At 39.4% G+C, this 24,508-nt stretch overlaps 1 protein-coding gene across 1 annotated transcript; it reads right to left on the minus strand.

Annotated features, from left to right (window-relative positions):
• Window positions 1-24,030, minus strand: LOC139744599 (pre-mRNA-splicing factor SYF1-like). Its single transcript, XM_071655032.1, has 23 exons — window positions 23,918-24,030; window positions 20,911-21,059; window positions 20,287-20,410; window positions 19,355-19,552; window positions 18,549-18,683; window positions 17,537-17,701; window positions 16,697-16,756; window positions 14,239-14,323; window positions 13,214-13,365; window positions 12,707-12,826; window positions 11,156-11,256; window positions 10,343-10,418; window positions 9,278-9,364; window positions 8,670-8,783; window positions 6,988-7,074; window positions 6,128-6,203; window positions 5,595-5,704; window positions 4,338-4,541; window positions 3,543-3,659; window positions 2,759-2,801; window positions 2,202-2,319; window positions 1,608-1,717; window positions 1-71 (listed from the first exon to the last, which is right to left on the minus strand). The coding sequence occupies exons 1-23, from the start codon at window positions 23,954-23,956 to the stop codon at window positions 1-3; spliced, it is 2,541 nt and encodes an 846-aa protein (XP_071511133.1). The 5' UTR covers window positions 23,957-24,030.
• Window positions 24,031-24,508: the final 478 nt, after the last annotated feature.

The following is a 24,508-nucleotide window of genomic DNA, read 5'->3' on the forward strand; positions in this document are numbered from 1 at the left end:
CTAAGTCTCCTCATCCGCTTTGATGCTACCAAAGACTTCTGATGGAATGCTCTTCTGTTCTACGTTCACCTCTGGAAAGACAAAGCATGAAAAGAAATACACAAAATAAGATCTCATGAATGTTGAGAATGAACAGGAAAATTGATCATCATTTTATGCAATTCCACAGACCCAATGTTTCATCTGCTCCACAAAGAGACATAGCAAATTTTTCTGTTAAAATTGATCAATTCTTCTGTTTTGGAAGATTTCAGATGTCCAGTATGTATGGACCGGTGTAACAAAATTGTGAGTCTTTGCTGTGGTTAATTGGATACAAAATTCTCAGATTTCATGGATACATGGTGAAAAAAGACTGGGTAGTAGTACATCATCACACTGACATACTACAGACTATTAGTACTTCCTGTCAGGTCAAAGGTTGTAACAATCCTCTGTGCACAAAGCATCATGGGATTGTTGCACAGAAATGGGTCAGATGATAAACATGACTGTCAATTTGTGCGAGTGTTTAGAACTATCAAATTCTCTACAAAATTGTGTAAAGAAAAGTTGTATAATTATGTCTCTCTCTCTTTCTTTTGAATGAAGCAGAGAGATGAAGGAATAGAACAATAACAATAATACTTGGTATTTGTGTTTTTCAAATCATACTACATTTCTCCACCCTGGCACAAGAAGCCATTATATAGCATTCTACACAGTAACATTTACACGGAAAAGACTTTCATAGAGTACGGAATAGAAAATGGTGAGTTATTTAGATGTATTCCTTCTCTCATCTTTTATTTCTCTCTCTCTCTCTCTTAACCCTATTTTAACTGGGGGGGTCAAATTGACACCCCCCCCCCCCTCGACACTTCGCGCCACGATTCCGCAAAGCGCAAAGATTTTACCGCGTCGTTTCATGACTTTTTTCATTGAAGTCTCCTGCATATTTTGAGACCAAATTTGCGACATCCGGGTACACCGTTCTGAAGTTACATAATGTTTTGCATATGCATGTCAACCCGAAAATAGCTCAAATTCATATCGTGTGCAAATCCAATGCAAATTGTGTTTTTTGGTTAAATTGATATAAGTTAGATTATTTCAACTTTTAACCATTGAAATTAATAAATTCTAGTGTAGATAAGCTTAAAAAAAGAGCAAACAAAAGGTTAAAAAAACAATAAAATACATACGAAATTAACAAAACAATAAAAAACAAAAGAAATTGATTTTGATTGTGCTATTTTTTTACAAGAAAATTGTTTGATGTGTCTTGAGGAACTCTGACACAAAAATCTAGCAATCCTTCAGTCTTTTTAATGGAGTTATAGGTGAAAATATGATTTCATGCATAAATTTGCATAATTCATTTATTAAAAATAGAAAGCCAATATTTTTCTATTGTATGACCATGTAATCTTGTAGTTGACATCCGGCTCTATCTTTAGGCAAAATTTTGCGGCGATCGCGTGATCGGCGGCCAAGATCTGAAGGGGGGGGGGGGTCAAATTGACCCCCCCACCCCAGTAAAAACTTGGTCTCAAATAGCCCAGTTAAAATAGGGTTAAAGGGATTGGTAAATTATTTTCAGGTAAATATACAATATTCCTTCTCACCATCAACCTCTTCACCACTGTCGTCATCATCATCATCGATGTTGATTTCTGCTGGGTTGGCAGCTCTCGTCGCCTCGGCAACTGCCTCTTTCTTGGCCTCGGTATCACTCCTGTATGAAGATGTCACATAAAAATAATAGTGATGATGGCCATAACTGTATGATGCATATGCAAACTAGGCAATGGTCTGAGTAATAACACAGGTAGATAATGTCTTGAATATCCACTTCAGACAACAAGTTCTTAGATCTTCACACATCATATCAAGCCATCAAGACCTGACATGAATGTAAAATTACATAACAATATTACTCCAAATTAAGACATTGCCAAATATCTTGGTACTATTTAAAAAAAAAAAAAATCATTCTAGTCCAATATACTCACATTTGTGTCGCTAGTACACAAGATTATGAAACTCATTCAAGGTTACACCATCCAACATGCAGAACACAGTCACAATACAGCTGTACTTTTCTCAAAACCAATTTCTTGTACCCGGAACAAGGACTAGGTTTCAAACCAAACTGTCAAATAGGATGTCTTTCTACCGGAATTTTCTGTACAAGAACAAAGACCAGGTTTTGAACCTACCTGACAAAGAGGATGTCTTTCTTCAGCTTGGGTTTGTCAGCCTCTGCCTCAGCCGCCAGCGCCTGGGCTCTCTGCTCCAGTAGCTGCATGTTATCACTGGGAGGCTGGTTTGTCTTGCCTGCCAGATGAACAAGAGAATTTTTAGCCCATTGTCGATGAGTTCACTTGGTTACAACACAAATTCTCCAAAGATGCGTACCCGCATGTTCCCAGGACTAGTCTTCAACGGGTTCAATTGTGAGTGAATAATTATTTCACATAGAGAATGTAAGGACAACAACAATGGTATCATAATCTATCTCCCAACATGAAGGGATATATTTAGTAAAGATCACACAAACTGCAAGTGTCTTGGGAAAAGATGTTGCTGTCTCTCAGTGAAGATGCTTGATGACAGGTCACAGGAGTACCTGTAATCAATAAACTTGTGACACCAATTTTTTTTTTTTTTTTTAATGCAATGACCTACAAATACAAAGTGTCTAATAAAACAACAAGTCATACACTTTGGGTGACAGATAATTAATGACAAGAAAAATGAAATTGTATGTTTTTACCTCCTCCTTCTGCAGCCAACATCTGTGCTGACATAAAATTGACCTAAATAGCAAACAAAAGGAAACATAACAAGGACAGTCAAAATGTGGATTTTCATTTTTCTCAGTCAGACATACATTCAAACAGCAACGTTCTGTGAAAATTGGAATAAAAACATTACCCAGAGACATACCTTCTTATATTATTCTGGTGCTAAGACTATCAAAGTGATTTTGTTTTGTTTGTTTGTTTTGTTTTTGCTTACAGCTTATTGTTGCAGGCTTTGCTTGAATCTTCTAATGCCACATATCATCAGAAAGTATTCTCCCCATTCACAAAGGATACAGCATGTACAGCATCAATACAAGCCTCTAGGGAAAAAAAACAAAAAAACTCTCTCTTTTTTTTCAGGAGCTCTACTTGAAATGTGGATTTTATTTTTATCAGCTTCTGCTCATCATACCTTTCTCTTCCTATGTTGTCTTTTTTCATAGTAAGTGTAGTCTGGGCTGACCTGAAGTAAACTCAACTAAACTGATTTATTTGATCTGATCTGAATTGAACTCAATTCATATCCCGGTAATTGGACTGGGCTGTATTGGACTAGACTGAACTGGGCTTCACTATATTTAGGCGGAACTACAACTGCAGGCTTTCATGGAATGAACTGGACTGAAGCAAGATGAACAGAGCCACACTGGAATGAACCGGACTGAACCAGGCTGAACTGGTCTTTACTGGATTGAACTGAACAGAACAAAGCCGTATTGCATTAGATTGGTGTTTGAGAAGGGTCAAGCTGACCTGGGTGTTAAACTTGGCCTGGATACTCCTCTTGATCCTCAGCATCTCCCTCACAGTGTCCTCGTTGCCGTGCTTGACCTCAAACTCCTTCCAGGTCTGCCAGAATGTGGCTGTGACCTGGACACAAACAAAAACAAATAAACATACAAACAAAAAACAAAAGAAACAGGTGACAATGGAGATCATGAGACACTGTAGTCTGTTTTTGTTCTACAATGTGGAACTAAGAGAATTCAGAATGGCTGCAAATTCTGGTAGATAGGATGGCATTCTGGATGGCAGTACAAGCATAAGCAATATAAAATATGCAAGAATTAGTTAAAATCATCCCAGAGTTAAGACCCCACATCAATTTGGTGCTGTCACCATTTTCTGTCATCTCTGATGCACAAAACATTAGCTCACACAAAACATTTAATGCAATCCATCTACCAATGCACTTGTTCTTACACATGTGTTTGTGAAATGCATAATTTGAATACCAGCAGTGAGATGATGAATCAATACTTGACGAGTAACAATGCAGTGAGAAAACGATTGCAAGGGTCATCTCGAAGGTCAACCCTAACGAGAGCTGAAAATTTTGGTGAAACTTCTATCTTTCAGTTTGTCAGATTTTATTCTCTTTATCACTGTTAACTTGTACAGGGCATGGAATTGAACTTACCCCTTTCTGAGCCAGGGACTTTGGACAGTGTGTACAATGCTATGGGGTTTTTCTGGAACAATCAGTACTCAAAGCACACAAAGAGTTAATTGCAGGTCATTAGTGAGAAAAGAGAGCTGGTTTAATACCCTTGGGTCGCACATCTGGGAGCAGTGGCTGTAGATGGCCCTCGCCCGATCAATCTCCCCCAGCTTCCTCTCCAGGTCAGCGAACCGGACGCACATCTCCCGGGCCTCGCTGTCCGGTAGGACCTCCACGGCCTTCTCGTAGATGGGCCGGGTGTGGGTGATGCCGTAGACCTCGGCCACGCGCTTGATGTAGATGTTGAACATCTGGCAGGAGGGGAAGATGAGAGGTGTAAATTTTTACCATAATTCATTATCTCTGATTGACAATTTGGCCAGCATGTTTGCCTCGTCAATCAGCATCAACAACAGGGCAACAAGAGGGTTTAAATTGGTAGCATGTCTGCCTTAAAAATTAAAATACTGTAAAAGTGAAAATTTTTGCAGAGAGGAAATTTTCATGCATTTCGCACAACCAGCAGCTAATGCAAAAATAAAAGTATGCAAATACATTTGCATGCCATATGTTCCAATAGTTAATGTCCTGTGTCCACGGAATGAAAAATATGCGAAAATTATCTTACCCAGTGGAACATAAAAAAATTACTTGCATGAAATTATCCACTTTTACAGTAATAGTTATATGTGTAGCATGCATGATGATTATGATTAATTATGTATGCGCCTCACATGAAATATAAAAACCATCAATGCCTTCACAGGTAGGTTTTCAGAACCTTCTTGAAAGAATCAAGGGAAGACTAGAACCCATGCCATCATATGGCACAGGTTTGAGGATCAGTGAGTGTAGCTGAGCAAAACTGAGTGTTATCATGCCTTCCATTTTAGTAAGACACAAAATCACTCTGTCCCTCAGAAAGAACATTACAATGAGGTCCCTATGTGTGGGAGTCATAACCCATGCCATAGACCCCACTTTACTCCCTGCAGAGCAGGGTGCAACCCCAGTGAAATGGTCCACACCACATACAACAAGAAATAATTGTATGCTACAGATGCCCACCCTTCACGGTTTGCCCTATGTGATTAGCAACATTGAGTAAATGGCATCAACCTCACACGTAGTCTCAATAGTCCTGTAACATTTGTCTTCTCTCATAGGGTAATCCTGCACTACTGCCCCTACACAGCAATCTCCTTGTACACAGTGATATACTATTAATAGATGTATTTGACTTAATGGCTAAGTCTTGTTCACAGAATTACAGGTGGAAAAAACAAGACTAACAGAAGAGACTTTGTACAAATCACAAGATGTCTGTGATGTTTTTCCCATTGCAGTAGTCTTTATATTCATACCTCATGTTGCTCGTTAGGTAGCACAGCCTTCGTGGCCCTGTCATAAACAGCGACAGCGTGGCGAGAGAGGCCAAAATCTTCTTCCAGTTTGGCGTACAGAAGATAGAGAGCTGTGGGTGAGAAATGGTAAAAAAACAAAACAAACAAAACTGGCATATGATTGGCAGACTGACACAAAGTATCAAGACATGGATGAACATGAAACAATCTCTGTGATTATACTCTCAAAATAAATAAATACAGCTTGCAAAGTATTACTTCTAGAAGGGCACATTTTCTCTCATTCTATATGATCTGTCACTTGAATATGGGAAAAGTATCACTTCAACAGACTGAAAAAATTACAAACTTGGATACACTGAATTACAACCATGCAATGACAAAAGGTATTCCCAAATTCAATGAATTCATGTGAATAATAAGAAAAGAAAACAGTCGCGTAATCACAAAAATACCTAGTGACACATCCAGCAAATATTTTCTTTTTTGTTAATCATCAGCTTAAACAAATATAAACCCTATTTGTATCTTACTTTTTGCAAATTTGGCAGGGCAGTCTTCGAGGCACTGCTCAAACAGATCTCGGGTCCGTTCCAGTTTCTTGCCACCCTAATAGTGTAGAAGCAAATAAAGACAAGCAAATGAACAGAAGACAGTCTCAATGACAGATGCACAATGTTGGTACTACAAGATCAAACAAGGTAATAATCACTTCACAACTCAAACAAGCTAAAACCTGATTTGCCCGTATGAAGCCATTTAAAAGAGATCAAACACAGGATTAAAAAGCCTAAATATCGTAAGAACATTGCATATGCCCAGGTATTTAATTGTTTAGTTGTTGCAATAAGTATAACATATGTATGAAAAACAGAAAGGAAACTTGTTACGTTTTACATTTTATCAATTTAATTCCATTTTGCTATGAAAAACTGACAGGAAACTTATTACTTTCTACATTTTATCAATTTAATTCCATTCCGCTATCATAAGTCCTAAAAATGATACAGAAAGTGGGCACTGGTGCTGAAGATGAAAGACAACTGAATCAAAATCTAAGAAATTAAGTCATTTCATATTTACATTAATCAATTTACCTTGAATTAAATTGAACAAAGCATTTGTTGGTTCATTTGGAAATTTGTTTTCTGCCTGGTTCTACAATAACAAACATAATTGTATCTACAATAACATAATAATATACTGAAATATAAAATGTATGAAATGTATAGATTGATACTGACATCATCGAGGGCAAGCTGGAATTAATACACAGCAAGTGGAGATAGAGCACATCAAATAAAACACATCACAAAAATATACCGGTATATATATGAAGCGAGTGCAGCTTTGAATAAAATCAAGGAGATAATTCAAATAAAATGACACTCACATAGCGCTCCATGAATTTCGTGAGGTACGTGTTCCAGATGTCATATACGTTGGGCCACTTGAAAAGTCCAATACCCTTCTCATAGGCCTGGATGAAAAGACAGGTATATAATCATATCAATAAGATATTTACTAAAGATATTCAATTGATATTATTTTTCACATTTCATTCAGGGCTGAAACTACACTTTGCACATACTAGTAGTACATTTGCATTCTCGAGCATCTTCTTGAGTCAGTAAATTGGACACACATCTCCCAAACTTTGTAGTCCAGTGATATCTTCCCTGTGTCCTTCCCTTTCTATACTAGCTACAAAGCTTAACAAAGTCATTATTATCACTTTTTCCCCATAAAAGCTGAGTTTGAATCTCAATGAAGAACAAGTTCACAGAAATTCATTAGGTGTGTTTGCAAAAGAGATTTCTCTCGATGTGAATCATCATCAGTACCCTTACTTTGCATAAACATCAAAGGTCAAAGGTCAAAGGTCACAGTTTATTTTGTGAAAAAAAAAAAAGGTTGAAAATTCATGTTTTTCTCCATATCTCGCAAATGGTTCAAGGTATCTTCATGGAACTTAGTATATATGCTTGTTCCAATGGGCAGTGATTATCTAGGGAAGTTGGGGGTCATGGTTCAAAGGTCAGGGGTCAAAGGTCAAGGTCAACTCCTCAAAATATCACTACTTTCCTTATATTTATGCAATGAATGAAGGTTTTTGTTGTTTTTTTAACTTGATGTATGCATGTATTACCCAATATATATTCTGTGGGGAAGTTTCTTGCCAAAAGGTCAAAGGTCAAAAGGTCAAAGGTCAAGTGAAAGTGCTGAATTGCACTTTTTCCTCCATATCTCAAAAGTAACTCAAGGTATCATCATGAAACTTACATATTTATGTATGTTCAACCTAACAGTGATTCTCTTTGGAACTGTGAGATCAAAGGTCAAAGGCCAGGTTTAGATAATGCTATTTTCCCATTTGATACTGAAATTATACTTTTTCTCAATACCTTGAAAATTACTCAATGCATAAACTTATAAAAGGGTCAAAAGTCAAGTAAAAATCATCAGTTTCCCAAATACCTGCACTCTGACATTTTAATCATTCATCCAATTGAACCTAGTTCTAGGAAAGTGAACATTCAGCACATTTGTGGCAAACCTGTCATTGTAATATTTTGCCAATTGTGTGAAACTGTCATCACACATTGTCAAGACATTGTACTATAGACCTATTACGAGAACCATGCATTATGGCGGAGGCATATCAGTCGCCGTAGCGATATATCTAGTTTTTTCAAGCTTTCATCAAGAATTATCAACAGATTTCTGATGTTCTGTGTTCGTACCTTTGTTAAAGAAACAAGCACCCTTTCATTTGAGAGAAAGCTAGGCATGATAATCTACATACTGTAAAATATGATATATCAAAACATGGCATGAAATTTTCAAAAATTGGAGTCGATGGTCTTTTTTCGCTGCATGAAATTTTCGTGAATTGCCGCTGGCATTCAATGCATATAGTGTAGACAAGAACTTTCATGTGCATTTTTAATTTTGTGAATATTGGCTCTCCCGAAATTTATGAAATTAAAATGCACGCAAACATTCCTCATTTTACAGTATTTTCTCAACTCCCAGTATGAAACAGGGGAAGTGATAGAGGGCGCTGCCATATACCTTGAAGGCCTCCTCAAAGTACTGGTTCTCCTCCAGGAACATGCCAAAGTTGATGATGATCTGGGGCGTGGCGATGCGGAGGTCGATGATGCGGTCGTACACTGCCTTGGTACTCTAAAAAGGTTCCAGGAAATATCAAGGGGTGACAAAAACACCAAAAGTTTGAGGCTTGTCTTGAAAGGTATGATTCCCAATCACATAATTATGTCGGCATTGTAAAATAACAAGAATTCAACCTTCTTTTCCTAAGCTAGCCATGCTTTCAATACATCACTAGCTCATGCAATCATGCAAAAAAGTTAAATTCAAACTGACATTTCATTAGATTAGGGAGAAAAAAGAGAAAGTCTTCAAATCAATTTCAGACAAAATGAAAAATTTACAAATTTGTTTTGACCGAGCAAATGCCCTCCCTCCCCCAAACACACACACACACACACACACACACACACAAATAAACCCTATTCATTTTCAATCAATGTATCTGTCACCAATGTGACAAACACAACACTGCTGTCACTTGCCACAAAAAGCAATAGTACTGAGGAATGTCGGAAGGAAAGGCAAACTGTGATGTCATGATAGGACATCGGGTGCTTGATCTGTACCTTGAAAGTGCCAAAGCTCTCCTCCAGATCAGCATACATGGACCAGAGCTTGAGGTTCTTGTAGAGTCGGTTCTGGACTGGCTCACTCTGTTGTGGACGCGCACACATACACACACACATGAACAAAAACAAAATGTAGCACACAGGTCATCTACGTTAGAATATATTGCAATACTAGTGAGCTGAAGTGTGTATTACAAATGGCAGGGCATATAAACATTACAGAATCTAAATGTTTTCTTGACTTACATGTAATTGCGCTGTTGAATCAATGGTCTATGAAAAAACAACTCCAGTACACTGGTTTTGACACACAGTGAGCAGCATACAAGATGACGCTTACAGATTCCAGTTGAACTTATTGACACAGAGTGTCAATTGCACCATTAAAGCCTTATGGCTGAGAAGCATGGCAAATCATTTTTGTGTGACTCCCTGCTACCAAATACACACATTAGCGATATTGAAGATGCATGATGGAAATGGTTTTCGAAAGCCACTGTCTTGACCGTATCTGTCCAATGTGTTATTGCTGCTGGACCAGGGGGGCATCTCATGAAGCGTTTTGTCAAGACATTTCGTCTGACAAACTGTTAAAAGCTATAGAAATCCTTGCATCTGATTGGCTGACAACAAATTTGTCCGACAAAGTTGTCGGACAAAATGCTTCATGACATGCCCCTAGACCACTGGACAAACCTTGCTCAGTGATCAAACCTATGCATTATCAACTTGACAGGGCTACTTATGATGGAAGTAAAACAAAAATGGATGTGGACTTTTTCCAAGGCTGCAATACATTTCTGCATCCTCCCCATCCCCCTCCCCCAACCTTTAACTTAACCCTGTACAATCCAATTTCTACAGTGGTCACAAGGACATGATTCCATCTCCAAAGTCCAGTCCTCTGATAAGTAAATAAAAGATTTGATGGACAGCCTTGTCTCAAGGCTGATGTACAGGGGATGCCACTTTAACAGACATAGAGTTGCATATATTTGTACCTGAGGGAAGTAGCACACAGCCTAAAAGCTTAGGCTGAAAACAAGAAAGAGTTGTACCAACCTTGTCATGGTAGGCAGCCTTTCTACTGGGCACGGCTGTGGCTCTCCTCATCAGCTTCAGGGCGTCATCATAATTCCTGGTGCAAGAGAAAATAAAAACAACTTGAATAGTCGTGTCGGTCTTAGTTCTTTCCTAGTCTTTAGTAGCTCTCATCCAATTCCTGGGAGACAGTCACTTAAAGCCCATTGCACACTACACGACCTGAGGTCATACCACCTTCAAACTGTCAGTTTGACATCAAGCACCCAAGTGTCAGGTAGTGGGACTAGGTTGCAAGACCTGTGGACGGTTTTAGCCTGCTGAATCTTTTCAAGTGGTCATGCATTTATAGCTAGCTAGCTGCACACACGCTGTGTGCTAAATCATGTGGGAGGAAGGTTGTAGGTCCTAGGTCAGGTCGCATAGTGTGTGTTGCCAAGTTGCACAACCTGGTTTCACGGTCAGAAGGTCGTGTAGTGTGCTGCGGGCTTACGGAATTTATGTCTGAAGGTACAGGGCACCAGTAGTCATGACAAAAAATGTCAAACATTAGATCAAAAGGATGTAGGTCCTAATGATCTATGAGAGATTTGACAACTACTTCAGATCTATTTACAGCTCTACCTGGTAATCTTGAGTTCATATGCACCCTTTTAGCAACCAGCTTTAAAGTATTCATATGCTGCAATGTTGAATGTGCTGAGGTACTGCCGGCTAATCAACTAAATCAAATTTTCAAAAGCTTCCGGGGAACCATTACAATATATTCAGTCTAAAAGAGAAGGCCACTCTTGAAGGTTCCCTCACTACGAACATAATGGTAAGATTACTCACTCATGTCGAATCTCCATCTCCGCCCACTCACACCAGACAGCAGCAAGGTCATCCACTTTGACATAATCCACTTTGGTGCCCTTCTCAAAGATGACTCTGGCCTGGATTTACAATATATGGGGAGGAAAATATAATCTATATACCATATATTTCACGAGGCTTTTATTTTCGTGACTTTCACAAGTCAGATGCTATTTGCACATTTAACAACATGCAAAAATATTTACTCTAATCCTAAAATGAATGCCACATGTATGCCCGCATTTCTCTGTTCACTACTGTATTCGATGATTGCGAATTCAATCACTGACGAAATTGCTGGGAAGTTTTGGTTTGCGAAAAATTAGGACTCGCTAAATATGTGGCATATACAATAGTTACCATGATAGAAATTCTTGGTGGAATGACAAGAGTTGTGGTAACAACTAGAATCCAGCTTCTTAATTGGCTATTGCTACGAGAAGTTGCCGTTCTAGAAAGAGTTTTATCCTAATACCTTTATGAAATGAGGCCCAGAACTACTCGTCACACACGAATTATCATGTGAATTTGTTTGATTGCCCTTGTTGAAATGTTATGATTGTTTGTAAAGGATGATTTCCAGCAACCCTATTGTGTGTGCTTCTTATAATCACATCATTTAAGATGTATAGTATATAACATACGTATTTTGAATTTTGTAAATATTATAATGCCTTGAATTGGATATAAAATGAATGAATATGTATCTTCATCAAAACACTGGACATGGCAACACAACACATCAAAACCACTCATAGTGGAGACATCATATGCCAATGTTGCTTTCCTATAAGAAAGTTGTATGGTTAACATACCTCTGGTGATGGATGATAACACATAATATGGTGGTTCCCACTTGATTGGGAGGGGTCAGGAGGTAAGTTTTTCTCTCATTTAAAGGGTGTGTACAGTTCTGGTCGAGGTGAAGATTTAGCTTTAAATGTTTTGCGAGATATTCAGATACCACTCTATGAGATGTCAGAGCATGCAGTTCTAAAGGGTAATTAAAGTTTATTTGATGAAAATTGGTTTTGAAATGACTGAGATATCCAAAAACAAGGTGAAACAAAGAGATCCTAATAAAGTTGTGGCATGTCGCCTTTTATTATTAGCACTTTTTTGGATATCTCAGCCATTTGAAGACCAATTTTCATCAAATAAACATTGATTCCTTATTAGAATTACATGCTCTTTCATATTTTATAAGAGGCTTTTCATTATCTCACTTAGGAATGTTAAAAACATGAATCCCTACCTCAACCAGTACTGTACAGTCCTTTTAAGCGTGGCTCCCATTTAAGTGAGGGCTGGTACAACTGACCCATGCAAATACCCAACATGAAACCAAGTATGTGGGCATTGCATTTAACCAAGCACAATTATCAAACCCACTGATATCCACAGCAAGAAGTATACATGTTATTCAAAAAGAGGAGAAAATCTAGTTTTGTGCTTGGGGCTCTTTTATGGGTCACTCTAGCTTTAGGGACTCTTGATATCAGATATGACGAGTGACATTTGACCTCTCACCTCCATGACCTGTCCATGCTTCTCGTAAAACTTGGCAAACTCCACCCAGAGTGTGTGGAGTTTGCCGGAGGCCAGCTGAGGCGACACGGTCTGTACAGCCTCTGTGTATGTGTTGATTACCTGATTCGTACCAACATAGGAAAATAAAATCATCTTTTGAAGAAGCTGGAGAATTGACCAAAGACATTTCATATCTTTTATTCATCTGAATAACTGAACAAACATCACTGACAGTATCAACAAGAACACAATTATTAGTTGTACATACGAAATATCATTTGGATATACAAATATATTTGTTGAACAGATATGTGAAAACAAAACAAATAAACACAGAAACAAGCAAACACACACAAGCACACAATTGTATGTCCAAAGGAGACGCTTTCATTCCATTCCAGCGCACACTGAGGAAAAAAAAGGCAGACATACTAAAAGTCACTATTAAGATTTTGCATGGAACTGTTTTGGGAAAGATAGATCAAGAACCAGGATCACTGCACTCACTTCCTTCGGTTTCCCTTCAAACAGCTTGGTCCTCTTGTGCCACTCGTGGACGTTGTGCGGATTCTGCCGCAGCAGGACGCTGTTGAGCAGCAGAGGGCGCCTGTCCATCAGGTTCTCGAACCGCTCCAGCCTCAGCTCGACGTCTATGTCATCTGCGCAGATTGACATGGAGGTGCACAAACCAGATTATGCAATTGATTAATATTCCTTCCCTCTGTTTCACATTGAGGATTTGCTAGCACACTGCATAACATGAGCACAAAATAAGAGACCACAACATCTGGATTGGCAACACTGTATTCAGCATCTGCGATGACCGTGTTAAAAATCTCACCCTGCAAAAGGGGTCTAGGGCAATTACCCCGGACCCTTCCCCTGGCCCTAATCTTAATTCTAATTCTAATCCTAATCCTGAACCTAATCCTAACCCTAAACCTAACCCTAACCAAAATCTTTACTCTAACCATACCACTAACCAGTATTTAGCCGGGGGGGGGGGGGGGGGGGGGGGGGGGGGGTACACAGTTGTAATTGCCCTCTGGGGGTAATTGCCTGGATACACTGCAAAAGATATCTTTATTTGTGCAGTTTTGCCATACACTATACTGACTGGGTGGGTACACATATTTGACAACAGAACACATTCAGAATAGTGGCTCCTCTGTAGATCCTCATCATGTGTCGATTTCTATGAAAGAATGGAAAATGCAAAAACATCATAGTTATTTCCATTCAAATTTCCCAGCACAAGATTATCCTTCCTTGTCCCAAACCCCTTATAAACAAAGAGAAAAAAAACCCCCAAATTTAGGATGAAATCTATAGTATATGAATACTGAAGTTTGGTAGTGGTATTCCCAGCAAAATACAGACCTTGCAATTTATGCAATCTTCTATTTCTTATTTGACTACAAGAAAGTGATTTGATTTTGTTACGAAAGAGGGTAGCCCTGCACTTTCATATCATTCTTCTTGAGGAATGGGTCACAGAAAGGGGCCAGATATTTAAGGGCCTGATCTCTCACCTTCCTCAGACGCCCCCGTCTCAGCCGAAGCCTCCATCTTTGCCTTCAGCATGGTCTCCTCAAACTGGGCGTAGGCATCAAACACCTGGTGGGAGGACAAGATTAGAAACAAAGCATCATCATCATCATCATCTGTTTCTGGTTTGCTCCTGGGAGCAGCTGGGTAGGATTAGTGTCAGACATTGATGGAGCAATGGTATGCTAAAAGGGATCCAACACCCAGAAAGTAGCATATGCTCAAGTGTTTGGGCACTGTCGGGCAATGCAAAAGGTAATTTTACCACTTGTGAGAGGACTCGGTAATTAGAAAAAAAAGATATCATAGAATGGGTAGCGAGAATCCTGCGATCTGATTGGTCGAGAGCTATGTGTTCATTTTTACTGGCCGCACGCTGAGTCACAGTGGTAAACATGTTATCGCGCACTTAGCAAGAGTACGCGTACTTGTAACAAAGGTTCGCGCACTAAAGCAAGCGTTCGCACACTCAGCTTGGCCATGCATCCAGTAAAAACGGTAAGCATGGGTATGCATGCCCGTTTACGGCAAGCCAAAAGGAAATGCATCCAGTAATTTTGTCATCGGGTAACACGATAGAAAAATGGGTTTTTGACAAGAAAATTACCCATTCTATAAATCAAATGACGCACATGTCTTTCGTGCGTCAGTCGGAATATAGTGTGCATGCGGTAACTATGGAATTTAGCCTAAACCCACTCGGCTTTGCCTCGTGGGTTAAGCATTCCATAGTTACCTTATGCACACAATTCCGACTGACGCACTCAGACCTGTGCGTCATTTATATACTAATCACCAGCCCTTCTGGAACTGGAACTTGACCACCTGTGAGGATTCAGTAATTAGAGAAAAAAGATACTAATCACCACCCCTTCAGGAACTAAACAGGCCAGATATAGTTCCATACAGGTTCCTTCCATGAGTATTGAATGGACAAGCACACAAGAAAGAAGTGCTTCCTTATCTGAATATTGAATCCTCTCATGGGTTGTAAAATTAGAAATGGAGTTGTCTGACAATGCTTAAACTCTGCAGCAAATGTTACTCTTTGGGTGTTAGTTCACTTTAATGACAGAAAACTTTGGAACACATGAATCAGCCTAACGGTGACTCAAAGACTTATGATGAAGTCGTTTGATGTCAATTTGATTGGTCAAACCTCTCCGCCATATAGCACCTAAAAGATACATGTATCTTCCATCTCAAACACAGGACAATACATAAGGAATAAAGGTAAATTCAAGGATATTTCTAGCTTTTGCTACCTAGGCAGTCTGAGCTGCAATTTCATATACATTCTACTACTACTACTACAGTGCCACCTAGTAGCAAAATGTGAAGTTCATTGATAGACTTGCTATAGGGTGTTGCTACTGTACTTTGCCTCTCTTGGCACCCAAGCACTCATAAATGTAGCTTAAAGGACAAGTTCACCTTCATAGACATGTGGGTTGAAAGAATGCAGCAATATTAGCAGAACACATCAGTGAGAGTTTGAGCAAAATTGGACAATCCGTTCAAAAGTTATGAATTTTTGAAATTTCTGCTCAGTCACGACTGGATGAAAAGACTACTATAGCTTGTGATGTCACATGTGTACAACTCTTTAAAGAAAGAATAAAGAAAATTCAACATATTTCCATTTTTCTCGCATAACAAAACAACCTCGACTTTTCTCTTTCGGGAGGCAGGGGGAGTAATATTACCCCTAACATACGTCAGTAACAATTCGAAGAAATGTGCACTTTATTCAAAAAGTAAAGTTTTGTGAATTTCTCTTTTTATTTTCCTTATATCGTTGTACGCATGTGACATCATACACCGTAGTAGTCTTCTCATCCAGCAGTGATTGCGCAGACACTTTAAAAATTCATAGCTTTTGAACGGATTGTCCGATTTTCCTCAAACTTCCACCAATGTGTTCTGCTAATATTGCTGCATTCTCTCAAACCTTATGTATATGAAGGTGGACTTGCCCTTTAACTTGCCAATCTTTTTCACTAGCATTCAGTAATCTCTGCAAACTTGACCTAGTTGTGAAGTAAGCAAGCCTACTCAGGTGTAGCAATGTACCCCAGTTGGACAAGAAGGCCATGGTTACTCAATGGGGATTAGGGGGATTAGGTAATCTTTATTCACTGACACTTACAAACTGTAGCTTCCAGACCATCCGTGCCAGTGTGCAAAAAAAAAAAGCGCTCCAGTGTCAGCCCAAACTGGTGAACAAAGCCTCGTATGAAGGGTTAAGACACCATAAATTGATGTAAAGAGGATCAAGGATCACAGGACACCAAACTCAGAAATATCTCAACTTCATTCACAATATTATGTACAGAAATCAGCTTTCGATATCATCTGATACATATCTGGGGTGAGTTTTCATTTCTTCTTCACTACACATTATTCCTTCTCATTAAAAAAAAAAACTGCAAAAATGCTCACCTGAGTAAAATCGCGGACAGTGGTCACAGTGAAGATTGCCTCCTCGTAGATGTCTCTTGCCTAGCATGTCAATGGGGAAGGAGGTAAATTCTGTTAAGTATAGCATTCTGGTTTTGAGCAACTGTGACATGTAATAACAAAAATAAGATCGCCATCTCTGAAAGCAAAGGGGGAAAATGATTATTAGGCATGCATCATGACAAGCTGCCTCACATTTTTGCTTTACCAAAACAGGCTCTGTGGCACTTATGCATCTCTCATAATTAATATGTCTTAATGCATAGTTAAAGTGCAACTTTGGAAGCACAACAGCAAGATTAAATTGTAAAGTCATACCTTTCATATCAAAATCAAAAGATTTGTTTTGTTTCATTGTGTCCTCCCCTCATTCTTTTTAAAAGCAGTGGAGCAGAGTAATTTTGACAGGTTGATTGATTGAGGGGCTTATTCAAGACAACAACCAAATAGACAGCTCAAAGGCCGAAATTACTCCATGCACACAACAAAATATCCTCACATCACATGTACATCTAAAAACAGGTAAAAATAATGCCTCCGGCACCACTTCATGGCGGAGGCATAAAAAAAAACTAAACAAATGAAAATTTATACTTATAATCATTATAACAACACAGGATTTTAACACAAAATATCCAAAGTTATGAGTGAACAGGAAAGAAAGTAAGAAAGAGAGAAGGGAGGTGATGGATCAGTTCTGTATTCATTTATACAGGTTTAACCCGCTGAGGACGGACTGATTTTGCTACAACACGCATTTCCCACAGATACTTGCCCGAGTATACTCGGGACTCATCCTCAACTGGTTAACAGAATGCTCACCTTCTCAAAATGGCCGCTCCTGATGTAGTAATCAGCCAGGGAACACCACAGCTTTCCCCTCTCATCGGAGAAGCGCTTGATGCCTCCCCGGATAATGGGATCCACTTTGAGCGAGGTCACTTTGGTCGGGTGTTTGCAGATTAGCTCACACAGGTCGTGCCAGAGCTATCAAACAATAACAGACAGAACCAATATCAGCATCATAATATCTCAAACCAGTATGTCATAAAGAAATGAAACCGAATCATTTGAATGTGCTAAACAGCTTCACCCATTTAAACCCAGTCACTCCAGCTGATGAACAGGTATTGATGTTCATGACTTGACAGACATTTTATGGAGTATGTGCATATAGAAGATAAATCCATCACATAATTGAACTTCGTGGACATTTAGCATAATTCTGATGAGAAAATCAACATAATTTTGAAGACTTTCAGTAGCTGTCTTTACGCCAACAAATGCTAAAGAGGTTAATAGACTAGATACCGATTCAGATGTCTGCAGATTTTTTTTTTTCATCTTTGACGAACATGAAACTCTGTGACATGGCTCATTCTTCACACAATATCTGCCCTGGAAACTTAAGTCACTACATTCATGTCATGAGTTTATGGCTTCAACAGTGGTTCTGACATTATTCTTCATGTTTTCATTGTAAGGGCTACATGTACCTTCTCTAAGAGAATATCAGCTCTTAGGCCTTTATGTCTACATGTGGGAATCTCCATTAAGCCTTTGTGGAATTTCTGGTATTGTGGCTGCTTGCATTTGCTCTCACTTGGGCATACTGTCAACACAAATTGAAGGGAAAATCCTCTGGAGTACAAAAATTATAAGATCTGTTCCAAACAAACCAGTCAATATAATCTTTCCATAATTGGGTAATCTTACCAGCCAAATTACCACAAGATGTCTGTTTTGCAGTTGGACGGACATATTTTAAGATTGATTTTGAATTACCTTGTGACAGAACGTTGATTAAAGACATACATTTGAATGCATCCATTACCTGGTGATTGGATTTTCCCTTCTTGGACACAAAGTCCTCATCATTCACAATGGAAGCCAAGCGAACAGCGCCTTCATCCAGTCGAAGGATGTCAACCAGGTATTCAATGTACTCCTCAGCATTTTCTGGACACAGCTGAGATCATGATTGGTAGGCAAAGGGAAATAAGGTAGGTGGTTTGATGTTTCTTCAGAAATTAAGACTGTTGGAAAGATTAGAAATTTCATGTACAAGCTATTGTGCATGGGCACTCATCAGAAAATATTATCGAAGCTTGATATTTCAACATCAGCTTTATTTTCTGTAGAATCCAATGGAATCCAACATTGAAAGTAAGCATGGCACCAATATCCAGGTGCAAACGGTGAAAGCAAAGTGAGTGAATACTTCACACAAACACCACAAAATACTTTTGTGTGTGCTTGTCGAGCAATGCTAAGAGTCTGTGTTATGACAAATAATATGGTCTGACAGAAGATCAAGAATACTGAAGCACTGCTTGAGTACACGCTCCTGTACTTTGCTAGCTCTCTAAGACTGGAATGTTCAATACATAGTGGTTTACACAGTGTGTTGCTGTCTGTTGCCAATTATCAATCCATGTCTTTAAAAAAAAAAAATGAAAGGTAGTTACTCAAGCATTTAGTTCAAACTTTAATTCATAAACAGACTGCATGCATTTCTGAATTTAAAACAACAATTACATGCAATCTCATCACAAAGTTCTTTTTGGGCTTCTGTGAAGTCAGCTCAAAACCAATCCCGAGAAATCAAAATGTTGTGGATCCCTTTCTAAGCTTCCTCACCTTGAGGTACCTTCTGTAGACTCTAACGGCAGTCTCATGGAGTGGTAGGGAGCGCACAAACTTGAGGTACAGCGGCCAGATCCTGTGATGTTGGGAGATGGGCAGTGCCCTCAGTGCGCGGTCAAGCGTTCGGCGCGTCCGGGTCACCTTGCACTGGTCCATCAGGAACTGACAGTAGTCCAGCCAGATACGGGGCATCTGGGTATGAAATAGTAATGAGGTCAAACAACATTGCAGTGAAAACTTGCAGTTCAAACGAAAGAACCCTAGCTATAAAATCATCAAGTAAATTTCAGATGGAATCAACACACACACAATCCACAACATCTTATTCTACAACGCTGCTATCACAAGTTACCAACTTCAACAGCCTTGAAAGACCGAGTTTCATCTATATGAGGAGCACATGTCTACATATCTGCTTTCACTTTAACAACAGCCATCATCAACACATTCTACTCAAGAAAGATGACGATTAATGGATAATTTGCATAATTGGTAGACGCAAACATATTAGGGCCGGCGACATGCTTTTAAAAGTGGGGGGGGGGGCATTTGTATTTCTGGTGCCACTTCCAGGTTTCATCAGCTGAGAAAAAAAAAACCAAAAAAACCCCCCCAAAAGACCAGCCCTTCAACAGCAATTTCTGGTACAACTGCCGGAGGCAATTGGCTTGAAAGAAAAAAGGTGCCACTTCCGGTGTTTAAAGAAAAAAGGGTGTGGGGGGGGGGTCCTACTGGTTAGACCATATGTATTCCTATGGATTACGCAAAAAAAAAAAAAGTGTGTGTTATCAAGACAATTTCTTTCTATTCCTTTAGAACATATTTTCTCACAGACATCTGCAGTGTCAGTGTATGTTGTTGTCAACCGGTGCATGATGCACGACCTGTGTCTCTGTGAGGAACATGCTAGATGCAGTGCTCTTTACCTTGTGCATGAAGACAAGCGCTCTCTCAAATGCATTGTTGACATCCTCGTAACTGGGATCTGTGATACAGCGCCCTTTCACTTGCTTCCTTCTAAGCTTCAAGTAATTGTACCAAAGCTTGTAGCTGAAAAAAAAAAAAAAAAAAAATATGATCACAAGACAAGTTACAAACGCCACAGCAGCCCTGCATTAAGCAAAAAATGCTCAAATGTCATGCAAGTTACTTTTTCCATGCTTTCCCTCAAGTCCCTACTTTTATTTCTTCATCCTTCTTTTCTATCTTCTCCTGCATCTTACTGCCTTTCTTATTCTCACAATTATCATCTTTGCCAAGATCTCGATGCCCTAACTTTTGCTCTAACCATTTCTTTGAGCATCTTTTCTTATGAAGTCCTTTACTTCTTATCAGTAGCATTTTTTTCTGTCTCCTCCTTTTTCCTTCTTCCTCACCTTTTTCATCTTCATCTTCTTCTTTATTGCTGTTGTCATTATCATCATCATCATCATCAACTTCTTTTTCCAATGTGGTACTTGACCGATGTCATCATCATAATAATTATTAGTAATATCATAATAATCTTTATCATTCTCATCATCAGGATACATTTTGTTTTTGCCTCTTACCTTCCTGGCAGCTCCTTCAGGGCTCTCTCATAAATCATATGCTGACCTGCTGAGGGGCCCTTGGACTTGTGCTCCACGTATCGCAGCCAGCACTTGACGGAGAAGGGGTGCCGAAGAATCTCTTCTTCGTACGCCAAGTCATCCTCTTCCTGTGCAGGATGACACAATCAAAAAGCAAGTAACCTGTTTGCACATAAATGTCTTATATCTCCAATGCAAACTCACTTTCAGAGACACACACATAATTCATAATTACGTAGAGTGAAACTGGCCTCTCTAATTTTCATTCAAAATGATAGACTCTATCATATTGACATATTCTTGATCATGAGCACTAAAAATACAAGAGGATGATTTAATGTCTTGGTGAAGCAAAGTACGCTTAACGTAGTCGACACCAGCAGTGACTATCTGGCCCTCATGCACATGTCCACTACCTGGTATTTTGCATCGCAGCTTGCCAGAAATTTGTCCCCTGTATTGCACAGCAAGCTATGACACGAGGGGATAGATACATGTATCCTTTTTCTGTAAAGTAATCTGGTCATATCACTCTAACGATCGATTTATCCGTAATAGAGATATGTGCCTGAACTTACCATCGCTGGCAGTGGTTTCGTAAGTAGGGAAAAGTCATAGAGTTTAATTGCTTTTCATCATTGCCAAGCCAATTTATGCTACATTAACCATCAATATTGAAAATTAAACTCACAATCGGCAGCAGAGAGCAGTCTTGAAAGATGATTAAACAAATTTGAGTTACCCGGTAATTTTCGAGCTGTGTATACTGGCAATTATCTACCACAGTCACATACTTCGAATTCCGCACATGAAAATTTGGCAAATTTCTCTGCAGCACCTGTTGGTGGCAGCAACTATTCGCCAGCATGCCAGGTCAAAGCAGCAGAGCATGCTTGGCTGCATACACATGCAAGCAGTGTCAAGCATTGCACAAATGATAGCGGATTTATGAGAAAAAGAAGTTTGTAAATGCCTACATGAGGGAGCGGATTTATGAAAAAAGGAAGTTTGTAAATGCCTACATGAGGCAAGTAACTACAATGTATAGACTTTATATTTTGGGGCATAATTTGTCTTCCTGCAGAACTTCAGTCTTCTTGTGGTGTTGACTACTTAAAGAGTAACAATATTGCTGATGTGGAATTAGAAAAGACTTAATTTCATTATATGGGACTAGAATAATTACCACATAATTCTCTTTATGATACAAGATTATAAACTAATGATGGCTCTTGTCATTTCAGATACTTTAAAGAACTCACAGCCCACCATTGCACTCATACACTTGAACCTTGATGAGATAATCCCTGAAGCAGCTTTGTCCAAACTAAACTGGGATGGGATGTGCTGTGACAGTAGGTGACGGTGCAGTCGTACTATATTTACGATAAAAATAGTGATGTGCACACTAAAAATCCTGTAAGATTTACAACATGGAACCCACAAGAGGTTTCAGCCCTCTGATGACAGGAAGGGCAGCCTCCTGGAAGGCAGCTAGTAACAGCTACTGTTGGGGCAGTAACTGCCATGGTTGGCAACTGGTTCCAGATGCGAGTGGTTCGGGGATAAAAGGAGAATTTAAGAATCAATTGATGCTTCGGGGACGGTGAGCTTGAGTACGGTATATGATCTCTTCTGCTGATGTATGGAACTTGGGTTATGAAATGAGGAAGATGAATGTTGACTAGCTGGTGATGTATTCTACAGAACATGGTGCTCTGTGCATGGAGACGACATATGTGCAGTTGATCCCATCCCAGCTTGGAGACATGCCCGGAAGCTGAGGTGGATCTTTTGTAGTCAGAGGTAACAAAGCGAGCAGCTGCTTTCTGCACTCTTTCTAAGCCTTTACTTAGTAATGCAGATCCACTGGGACACTTTTTAATTGTGTTTCTTTGCACTTTTGTTTGCAAGTGTGTGTCACTGTTATTGTTAATACAATCAGAAGAACAGGAGTCTTTTAACTTCCTTTGAGTAGCACAGACAGCTCAACACTAAACAGATACAAATGATAGATCAAGACAATTGCTGTTAGTTTCTACTTGTACTGGACCTGCTGCATACAAATTTATTCTAGATAAACATGTGTAGCATAGCCCAACCAGCAGCCCAACCAAATGCCGTGCAGTGCATCTTTAAAGCAATTGGGCTGTGTATATACTGTAATTTAGTTACCTAACTAGTTACATGAGGTATGGATCACTCTCCAGATTAATAACACATTAACAGGAACCTTGAGGTAAAGATCTACAATTAATGCCAACACTCAGTAACACTGTGTCACAGTCACATGGCCATGGACTATGTCATGGGTCAAAAAAAAAAAAAAGTCCCAGTACGGCAGTAGGATTACTACATTGTATTATTCCACACAATAAAACTTCATCATAAGCATAATTATGTTCATGTGCTACCTCACTATTCTTAGTTCTTCTCAGCTCTAGCCTCTGACTCTGGTCACTTTTTCAGTAGGAATAGGCCCAGCCGCCTACATTATTACAAGTACAACCATCATTTTGTAAACAGAATGTCACAAAAACAGATGATCTTCTCCGAATCTTTAACTTATTCTTCTTGTACTTGTAAAATTAGGGTGTTTTTCGTTTTGAATTCTCTTCTGAAAACACACATTCAACAGTTCAACGTGTCGTTATTGTGGGAAATGCCATCATTGTCATTTACATTTACTGATCTGGGGCCTATAAGGTTCTACATGACACTGAGTCTGTGAGACGATTGAGAGCACTGAACTGCATATACTGCAGCCCCGGCTCCAGCAGGCGGTGCGGTGCTGCATGCTGTGCTGAGTACGGCATCGTGTCGCAGCTAGGTTGCTACCCCGGAACGCTAGGGGAGCGATTTCGGAGCAGACCGCATGTGAGAAGTAGGTGGAAGCAGCCAGTCTACGTCTACTAAAGCGCTAGGCGGTAAATGAATAAATCTAGGTTGGTACACTGCTTGATGTTCATCATATAATTATACTCACGAATATTATATCAGACTGTTTCGTCTGTCCAATAGGCATTTTGTACGAAAAATATAGACAGTTCGCGTCAAGTATAGCACGGCCGTCCTCCTCGCTGTCCTTGTATCCAATTGCAATATATCCTGCCTCTTTTTTAGTGTAATACGTTTGGTGGACCAACAGGTGTGCAGGAATGGATCAGGAATTATAGATATAGGCGCTCTATATCCTTTTTGTGGGGCAGCGCAATGATACAGACCGCACATGGTTACTGCATACTGAAAGCTACGATTAATGGCTAACCTAACCCACCAGAAATGTCTCATGATGGCGCTATATCAGTTGCAAACGCGTACAGAACAAAGTCATAACAGTTCAGTTTTACAACTGCACGCTCTCTTTGGCAAAGTTTCACTTGATCCTGTTGGAGTATAATTTGATTGCATAAAAACATCATTACAAGTTTGCACTTGGTAGCCTCGCACCACTGCCCGTAGATCTTTAAAATATTCACTTCAGTAATTGCAGGACTTCATATCCGTCCCCTTATCATTAGAGGGCTACAAAGGCTTGTGAAAATTATTTCACTCTCTACAACGAATACTCATAATG

The sequence above is a fragment of the Diadema antillarum genome, unplaced genomic scaffold, assembly GCF_040938485.1.
Source record: "Diadema antillarum isolate AM-2024a unplaced genomic scaffold, OU_Dant_1.0 scf00000035, whole genome shotgun sequence".
Taxonomy (NCBI): domain Eukaryota; kingdom Metazoa; phylum Echinodermata; class Echinoidea; order Diadematoida; family Diadematidae; genus Diadema; species Diadema antillarum.

Bases quoted from the DNA above. Each gene is read 5' to 3' on its own strand.
- LOC139744599 (XM_071655032.1), bottom strand. From the start codon at position 23,956: ATGCCTATTGGACAGACGAAACAGTCTGATATAATATTC. The intron at 12,827-13,213 runs GTGAGTGCAGTG...GGTACGAATCAG, and splicing joins TTGAAGGGAAACCGAAGGAA to GTAATCAACACATACACAGA. The intron at 7,075-8,669 runs GTATATGGCAGC...CTTTTCATCCAG, and splicing joins ACTTTGAGGAGGCCTTCAAG to GCCTATGAGAAGGGTATTGG.